Below are 10000 nucleotides of genomic sequence, written 5' to 3' on the forward strand. Positions count from 1 at the left end.
AGTTTAAACCTCCACGCGTGTAGGATATTCCTCCGCAGCTGCGAAAGCGCCTCCATAACACAACAACCTATCGCCTGAATAACACGACAAGATGTTCTTCTAATCTGGGACATTGCCTTGGAGCAGTCTCACACCAAACACAAACTACGCGCCCTCCCTCGAAATCGTCGAGAAGGCAACAACAAGAGACACGTGAAAAGTTGGGCGTTTCACAGACTGAAGATGTGTATTGATCTCCACTAACAGCACAGAAGAACAGCTAACAACCAAACGCATATTTGCACCAGTATGTGCAATATGCGCAATATGTGCTTCCTCCAACACCGACTGTATTAAGTTGTTCAGAACTTAGTAGTTTTCTTTTGGTTTGTTTTGTTTTATGGCGATGTTTGTATTGCTGCTTGTATATAGTACCTTTCCTCTTTGCTCTTATAATAGAGAACGTAATAATGGTGGGGGGAGGTGCTGCCAGCGCATTGTGTTATCCTGGCCTGGGTCATATCCCAATCCTTCCCCATCTCTCTCTCTCCCTCTCATTTTCTTTTCTTTAACATATATTTCAGGGGTTTGATGCCTTTAATGCAGACAGGATAGTAGAGATGACAGGAAGCGAGTGGGAGATAGAGATGGGAGAGGATGGGGAAATCACCCAGTCCAGATCCGAACCCAGGTCAGCCTCATCTGATACATTTTCTTAGCATGCTTCCCTACAGCACCCCCCCCCCCTTAATTTTCTGTCCCATTCTTCACTTTCCTCTCCAAATAAAGGCAGAGATATTATATTATATTCAATAGGAATACATCATTTGTGGGCTTGCCCCTGAGGTTTCAGTGTACAAGAAATTGTATTATGACGACAATACATACAAAATCTCGAGTCTTACAGGGGTGAAGAGAACTAAACTACTAGGCTTGGCATCCAACTTGTTAATACACACTGTATGTATTCAAATAAGAACACCTAACTAGGAAAGACTTTAAATGTGCATTCATGCATACTTACATACTTGCATACTCATGCAAATAAGTTGACCAGAAACCCAGATTGTGACATGACCTGAAAAAAAATGCACGCCCACGTCTCTACTTACTTATGCATGGTATGCACGGCATACCTCCTCTAAAAAGAGCTGCATAATTATTTCCTTCATGCAAACACATACTTCATGTCATGTAAATGGACGCAAGGTTGCATGGTAAGCTATGTCTAACTTGTTAAGCCAGAGGTACAGCCTAAAAAATCCAGCCGCCTAAGTTCCGTCATTCTGGGGATAATCGTTTAAAGAGAGGTATGTCTGGCATTCCACTTGAATCATAGGGCTACAGCTGTTCACGTGTTGCACCCTGCAGTTTAAGAGGTCATCGTTGGATCTACGGGTGACGTCTGTCAGTCCGCACCCTAAACACTGATGATAAATATCAGGATCGCCTTTGTCACCATCGCTGTGTGGAAAAAAACAACCCTTCCCTTTTATCATCTCTGGAGGTTTCCCAAAGATATATTTTGTTAACAACAGCAAGTGACATGCGTAGCTCAAACCAACTGACATAGGTCTACTGCTTACCAAACTACTTTAGATAACACTAACTTAAAGTTTATGTGCATATTGTATTATACAAATGCTGTAAACAGTTAGTAAATATAGAAGAACTAAAAACAGCTCTCTTGAACTTCATCCGTGTTTCTGTGTCCACTACAACAACAAACTACAACTTCAGACACTGCAAGGCCTGACAATGCTAAAGCTGAACTTTCACCCATACACTGTTTAACACCTCTATGCTAGAGACCACAGCAGTCCATGAAGTGAGCTTTATTTACAGCGCTCATTCGCTCGCTCGCCTCGTTCACATATGTATTTCCTGCCGAGCTGCCAAAACTCTGGGAGCCAGAGAGTTCTCCATCATCTGCAAAACACAATGGGTCACTCGCTTCACCAAAAGCTGAAGGGCAACCAAGGTCCTGTAGTCTCTCTCCACTCCCTCTCCACCTCTCTGTTTCCCCCTGGCCACAATAATAATAACCACACTGCACTACAGCCAGGCCCGCCGACAGGGGAGGTCAAATGGGTCCATTGTCCTGTGCCCAGATAGAGCAGGGGCCTAGAATTGGGAGCCCATTCCATGGTATGTATTGAGAGTGGGTGTCCTTTGAGATGATTTTATCTCGGGCCTCAACGTTACCGGCAGCCCTGACTACAGCGTCCTCGCTCTTGGCCAGGTGACATGTTTATGGGCGCGCCGCCGGCCACATTTCCCAGGAAGTACACACAACTGCTGACTGCACTGCACCTGTCGGCCCAACTCCCAACTCTGCTACAGCAAGATGGACAACCCCTGCTTCACATGGCTGCTTCTCACCACCACCACCACCACCACCGGAGACTGGGTACAGTGGTGTAGCCCATAGATATGTATATACAGGGCTCTAAATTAACACCAGCCAACCGGCCAAATGCTGGTAAAATGTCATTTTGGCTAGTAGAAAAGACCAACTTACTAGCCACTTTGACCCATTAGTGAGTGTGTGTTTAGCTAGTAAGATTTCATTTACTAGCCATTTTGGCTGGTGGTATTTTTTTAATTTAGGGCCCTGTGTATATACTAGGCCTACTGTAACCTCTGTGTGTTTGTTGCCTGCCACAGATGATGGCCATGTTGTATGAACTGCTTCTCTTTCTCCTCTCTCTCTCCCTCTTTCTCTCTTTCTCTCTCCCTCTTTCTCTCTCTCTCTCTCTCTCTCTCTCTCTCTCTCTCTCTCTCTCTCTCTCTCAGCTATTGGAATGTCAGCGATTTCTCTTCACCTTGACCAGCAGACCAATAATAAAGATGGATTTCTAACAATGTCCTATAAACTGTATCAGTATAACAAGTTTTATTCTTTTTTACCCCGATAAACCTATTCCGACAATGCCTCCTGTTCCGCCCGGACCAAACCAAACTGCCCATAAATATACATCATTTACTAGTTCAAACCGTGAATGGAAAAGGGGGAACAAAACAATAAAATCATGTAACTGCTTTCAGGGTCTGTCACAATCACTATTGTCATAGGTTATACATAGCTACTGAATCACAAACCAGCACTTCATCTGAAGATTGAACAATCAACACAGGTCAACTAACAATTATCGCCCGCTTCTAATGCCTTAAAATACCCCTGCTTCTCAAATGTAATAAGATACACTTGACCCTGGAGGCCAAAGGTCACGCCATACTTATCCCCTTTCCGCCACACCACCCCACCCCACCCCATCCCCCTCTCCCGACATGAAATGGTTTGGCTTGCATGTAGACACCCAATACGCTTCTGGTATTTTAGAAGGGGCTTGCAGTGGATGATGGGAATGAAATGGGGGGGGGGCATTACCATTCTGATGTTAGGGAGGGGGGTGTCAGTGCTGCTGTCAGTGCCAATGATACGGCGGCATGACAGAAGGGCACCCAGTTCTTGTGGGTGATGCGGAGGCCGAAACCCATTCTTCTGATGCACGGAGCAAAAAAAGCTGAAGTATGTTAAGTTGACTATTTTAAGGGGACGCAATCACTCGGTTGAGTATTACAGTGCAGCAGACCACCCATTATAAAACACAAATGGGACCTCTAATTGCCTTCCAGCCAGCTAGCTTGCCTGCCACTATAGCCACTATCACTGAGGCAGTTTCACTGGAAGTCAGTCACAGGGAGGAGTTCTCCAAGCAGGTGTTGGGTGCTGTGCGTGGGGAGTTTTCTTTCTGATACCTGGGAAAGGTGACTACTAAAAGACGGCCTTAGCTGCAGGGAGCAGGAGCAGGGAGTGCCAGGGCGAGAGAGTGAGCCAGTGTGAGTCAAGTTTCTCCGGGCTGTCAGGTCGGAAGATTTCACGCTATTCGCAGGGTCGGCTCCGGCAGGCCTTGCCGCCCAAGTGTAAAATTCCAAATCACTGCCCCCAGCTTAATTTTAGCTTCTCAAGTCAGCTCCTTCTTGCCCCGGTGTAAATGTAAACCCAAACCTGCTCCCCCTACCCAACCTGTAACTCACTCCTCGCTCTACTCTATCCACCACCCCCCCCCTCCCGACCCCCCTGCTGTCTGTGACTGTGGCTTCCCTAAGCCTGCAAGACTCAAACATAAGAACAGAGATAAAACGACAAGATTCACGACAGCTTTTTGACCTGCGGGTGCACAACTACCAAGGAAACCAGCTGTATTCAAGCGGAAATCAGGGGATTGTGTCATAGAGTAGTTGTTTTCAAACACAAGGCAACATGTGTCATCGCAGGAAAAAGGACCCTAATGACAGCAGCGCCCAGTGGTACAGATGAGGACTGAACTTGTCTGGCTTCAATTCCAACATCGTCAGCAGGTTTCTTGCAGGGGATCTATCTTGTTCCTCTGTGCTAAAATCCTCCAAGCATAGATTCAGGACCTCACAGTAGCCATGGCCATCCACCACAGAGTGAGATTTGATGACACACATACAGTATAACTTCTGAAATGACCTCACACACTTGGCAGGGTCATAAGTATGTATTCACAGTCATAACAGGAGAATTTCATAGCGACAAACTTCTCCAGCAAGTGCCAGTAGCCTGCCTGTACAACAACATTCCCACAATCACACGTATAACAAACCACAACAATAGACAACGAAACCAACAAATATGATATGACACCATCCAAGCAGGTCAACCAGCCATCTGACATTAGCAAAAAACACGAGAGCTACACAAAAATTGGGGCAGCCTTTCGACAACGTGTTAGGTAACTACTGCTCCCCAATGGACAGGGCTATCTGTCTCTGCAGTAGGCAGAGTTGACCCACGCTTATACCAGCAGGCACACATGAGCGGAGAGAGAGAATTAGCAGCTTTAGACCCATTAGCGTCACACACACAGCCTCTCTCTCTCACACACACACAGACATGGACACAGACAGGCATACATAGAGAGATAGCTTCAGTCCCAGGCAAAACGGGCCACAAATGGCCCCCCATTCAGGCGACCCCCATTCAAACAAGAGCAAGAGCGCCGGGTGCAATGACCTACCTCCTCAGCGTCTTGCTGCTGAAGCCTCGGACCAGCCAAAGCCCACAGTTGGAATCGGAGAGTGTCGTTTGTCTTTCTTTTTTTCTGCCTCACCCGCTGCCTCCCACCCACCCACCCTGCCAACCCAGCTCCCAGCTCTCCCACCCAACCCCCACCCCCTCCTCCACTCTCTCACTCACTCACTCACCCAATACCCACCCACTAGCTCTCTCACTCAACCCAGTCGGCCCCAACCACACACACACACACAGAAAACACACACACACACACACAGAAAACACACACACACACACACACACACACACACACACACACACACACACACACACACACACACACACACACACACACACACACACACACAGAGACACACAGACACACACACGCCATCCCCAGGTTTCTCTCGCCTCCGTTCCCCCTTTGACAGCCCCCCCTCCCTCCTGCTTCCCACTTGCAACCGTTTGGGCAGGTCACTCCTCTCCCTGCACCCCCAACTCACTCCCTCGCTCGCCCCCTTCAGTCTCTGAGCTGTGCTGGGTCAGAGGGAACTAATACTGGCAGTGGGCTTTTTATGACGAGTAAATTGAATATAAAAGTCTAAATGAGAATAAGGATGGTGGGGAGGTGGACAGAGACATATAGAAAGAATATAATCGTGTAACTGAGCTTGTCACTGAGAAAAAAGTTGGAAAATGAGTGTGAAAGTAAAAGCAAGAAAGATGAGTAGGAAACGAAAGGGCAGATATAAAGCAAGGGTAAAAATATAGTGATTGGAGACAGTGGTGTAGTCTACGTAGAACGCGGGTATACATTTCAGGGATTTCAGTATACCCACTTAAAATTGATTGATCCATTGTTTTGAATAGCACAAATATATACAATATACCCACTTCAAAAAATGTTTATATGTACAGTATACCCACCATAAAAAAGTAGACTACACCACTGATTGGAGAGAGACAGAGGAAAGCTGCAGGAAAACTGGAGAGCTGAGCACATCAGCCAGTCAGTGACCTCTAGTGGTCATATTTGGCATTGACATTGGCTTTGAATGCTGCACCAAACAGGTGAATAGAAGTGAAAGCCCACCTGGGAAACTCCAACTCCCATTGTCATTGAGACACAGCACTCCACAGCACACAAGTGCACACTACACGCAACAAAATGGAATTCATGCCTCATCCGTGCAAGGGGGCAGCCCCCAATGGTGAGCAGTACGGTGAGACGGTAAAATGCTCAGGGTACCTCAGTCATGGAGGAGGATGGGGGACAGCACTGGCAGGTCGGAAGTCGAACCGACAACCTTTGGGCTACAAGACTGATGCCCTAACCGCTTACCCATGACTGCCCCTGGTCTACGTATGCCAGGACAGGATGACATTGTGGTACACACCACAGCCCACAGCACACAATGAACTTACATTTATGCCTCACCTGTACAACAGGGCTGCCTAATGGGTGCCCCAAAGGAGCAGTATGTGGGGACAGTTCTGTGCTTAGGATACCTCAGTCGAGGAGAAAGAGAGAGGAGAGGAGAGTGCTGGTTATTCACTCACCTAGCAGGGTCAGGAATTAAAGTGGCCACGCCTGGGCAACTAGCCTGACGCCCTAACTGCTTTCCCATGACCAGAACTGAAAGAACCAGATGAAACATTCACCCGTCACTTGCATGCAAACAGGTCTCAGTCACTTCAATGAAACACTCAAATATTTATTTTCCCATGTAACAGGCATTTCATTTCATTTAAAATGAAAAATAACATTCATTGGTCAACTTGGTGCCATTTTTATACAGGCATCAATGCACTGCATGAGGTGAAAAGTGCTGTAAAGTTTTTAGCTAATAAATATGACACTCTGAGCATAATTGTCATTCACAATACATAAAAAAACACATTCACAAGACATCCATGATGCCTTTCACAGTCTTCATAAGGTGCTGGTATAATACAGGTATAACACTGAAAAGAGTTTACACATAAACCACTGAAGTGTTACATATCCGTACGAATTTTGTTTGCATGCAGTATTAAAGTTACAGTATGACTGTTTGGACTTGCCAACACAGCAGAAAGAAATGTCTACTGGTAAATAATATTTGTTAGTCATGTTGTCGTAGCCAACAATCCCCCTAAGTCTTTTGGTAGACAGCTTGGTCTAGAAAATATCCCATAGACTAGACTGGTGATGAGTCAGACTACAATGTGAAAAGTTTTGCCTGGAATCGCACGGTTCAGATAGCTGAGGACTATGGGTGGAACCAAACTTTTGTCACTCACCTCGTTTACATGAGAAATTTACTTCGGAATTAACACACTTTAATTCTGAATAAAACTTAATTCCACTTTAAAAACATCATGTAAACACTTATCCAACCGGAATTAAGTTTATTCGGAATTAAACTTAATTCTGAATAAAGTGTGTGGTTTATTCCTCTTTTAATTCAGAATAAACACGTTCCTCTGTCATGTAACCTTTTATTCAGAATTAACAACAATTCCAGTCGTTCCACGCATGCTTGTTGGCCACGCGATGGCGCAAGAACCCATAGAGGTCGAAAGTCCCGCCCCTCAGTTCCGCGTTTCACGAGACCTAAGCTGACCATCTAACAACATGGTAGCGAGTAAATATCTTCTGATCTCAGTCATGATATGCGCTGGGCTACAAATATGCTGTTTAAGATGATAGATAAAGATTATCCATGCAGAAGTATCAATGTTTTGTTCCGAGGCCGTCGGCATGAAAAATGTGAAGAAACACAGCTTTCTAAAAAATGTGGGGGTTCATACGAAAAATTAAGCAAAAATATCAGAAACAACATATATGGAGCTCGTGGCACAACTCGAAGGGGATCGAAATGCCATTTTAATACCGCCATTGGATTATATGCTACGATTTTCGGCTAAAAACGCCGTTGAGGTCCCATGAAATCGGGGGAAGTGACGTCACTTTCGAGCTCTATGCTCTTTGCTTTGGTGAGAAAAAGTGACAGACTTCCGGTCGATTTCCTACATGAAAGTTTTGCTTAATTTAAAGGTCCTAAGCGACTATAAATGTTGTGGCTTCCATATTTTGATGTAAAAATGCACCACGAACTGATGAAGCACAACAAACTTACCCCACATTACTCTTTGATCACTCGTTTTTCTAAGCTAACCGGGTAAGCTAACAATAGCATTTTAGGTGATCCACATCTTAGGGCCATATGCCAAAATGTGACCCAACTGAAGCAAATAGTTTGGGGCTGAAGATGACTAGCTGTCCCAGAGGTCCTGGAGGTTTGGCGAACACACCCCGAACCCCGAATCGAAACGCGTTTTCCTCAGATGTTAATTAAAAATTAAGTGAAAGTGCCATGTATACACGTCGCAAAATAACTTTAATTCCAAACTATTGAATTCCGAACTATTAATTCGGAAGTAAAAACATCATGTAACCGTAACCATTGTGGTTCCAATCAGAGCCCCATATATGAGAGTTGCAACCTACCCTAGCATAGAGTCCTACAATCTTTGGTTGCAGTCAATCAGGCCACTGACTATGCTGGAAATAGACCACTTGAGCAGACTAACCTAAACGTGAAATACAACCCAACATTACAGGGAGTAAGGGTGGTTGAGATTTATGCTGCCCGGCAACATTACTCAAAACCTTGTTACTGATTACCTTGTTACTGATTTATTCATCTGGTATCGCCCGACTGGTTCGAAGAGAAACTTTCTCTGATAGAGAAATACAGAGAGATGCTCTAGTAGTATTGCACTTACAATCAAAAATGAGAAAATAAATGTCTTTCACCCAGTTACAAGTTGATGAACCATTGAAACGAATTTGAAAACACTACTTTAGGTAGAGTATGTAGAATTGTGGCCAGAGTAGGCATTGCAATATGCTGCTCATTACAACTGTGCTGCCCATTCCTAAATTGGATCTTTTCATGAATATTTACTCAGTAATAAACTCATATTTGCCGAAGCACATTAGGTTTTGAAGCTACAGATGTCAATTTCTGATCATTCAAAATGGCACAGAAAATATCCACCTTTTTATGTATGTAAGTGTAAATTTCCCAGTCAAATTGAATACTTTGAAAGTGAATGGCAAAATACTCATGAAAAAACATTTGTGAAAGGGCAGCATAAAAATATTTTACATACTCTACCTTTAAAGACAAAAAACAACGTCTTAGCATTGCCTTAAGAGGTAACCAGGCCTTGCTTAACAGTAAGTCTCTGCCTCAGTCCCTTGGAAAAGGTCTCCACAGCAGGGGCTGTGGGGGCAGTGGCCACGCCAGTGCCCGTGCCCGTGCCCGTGCCCGTGCCAGGGCTGGGCAGGCCGTGGGCCGTCACGTACTTGTTGTAGGCCTCGCGGATGATCTTGAAGGCGCGCAGGTTGGCGTAAGGGATGTCGGTGATGGGGTCGCGGTACAGCGCTGGCCTGTGGGTGACGGGGCACACCTCCTGCATGGGGATCTGAGGGCGGGGCATTCGCGGGAAGCAGGACTGAAAGGTGGCGTCATCGCTGAAGGTGATGTACGTGCGGGAGCACTTGCCTCCAGGAGGGTGGTGCTGCTGCTGCTGGGTGCCCCCCAGGGAGGAGGGCTCGGACTGGGAAGGGATAGGAGCCACACACTGGGTGTCCTGGTCCAGGCTGTGGAAATGACCACACCACAGGAAAGATATGTAATAACATATTTAATAAGATGCATCAAAGCTGATGTTTTCTGTAATAGCATTAGAATCAAAATGAGGTTGAAAAAACTCTACACCAAAGTCTTGATGAAAGCATTGACCTTCTGAAATTTATTCAGTTCATCTATATTAGTGTACTAGCTTACAAAGTTTGGTCGAAATCCGTTCTCCCATTCAAAACATACTGTGCAAAAAAATCTCTCATAGACGAACACATGTTCAGTTGGATGACTAAAAAACAGAACATTTACCAACATCTTCAATAGAAATTATTCAAAAGAG

At 45.2% G+C, this 10000-nt stretch overlaps 2 protein-coding genes across 2 annotated transcripts in view; both read right to left on the reverse strand.

The window, feature by feature from the left end:
• The window catches only part of tmod4 (tropomodulin 4 (muscle)), an 18954-nt gene extending 13836 nt beyond the window's left edge, over positions 1-5118 (reverse strand). Inside the window, exon 1 of the mRNA XM_063199012.1 lies at positions 5028-5118. The gene's annotated coding sequence lies outside the window, so the exon portion shown is untranslated. The remainder of the gene's footprint in view (positions 1-5027) is intronic.
• A 4007-nt stretch (positions 5119-9125) lies between these two features.
• The window catches only part of vps72b (vacuolar protein sorting 72 homolog b), a 9217-nt gene continuing 8342 nt past the window's right edge, over positions 9126-10000 (reverse strand). The window contains exon 7 of the mRNA XM_063199014.1: positions 9126-9677. Coding sequence (XP_063055084.1) covers positions 9224-9677 — 454 coding nt within the window. The 3' untranslated portion in view covers positions 9126-9223. The remainder of the gene's footprint in view (positions 9678-10000) is intronic.

This window comes from Engraulis encrasicolus, chromosome 5 (assembly GCF_034702125.1).
Source record: "Engraulis encrasicolus isolate BLACKSEA-1 chromosome 5, IST_EnEncr_1.0, whole genome shotgun sequence".
Classification (NCBI taxonomy): Eukaryota; Metazoa; Chordata; class Actinopteri; order Clupeiformes; family Engraulidae; genus Engraulis; species Engraulis encrasicolus.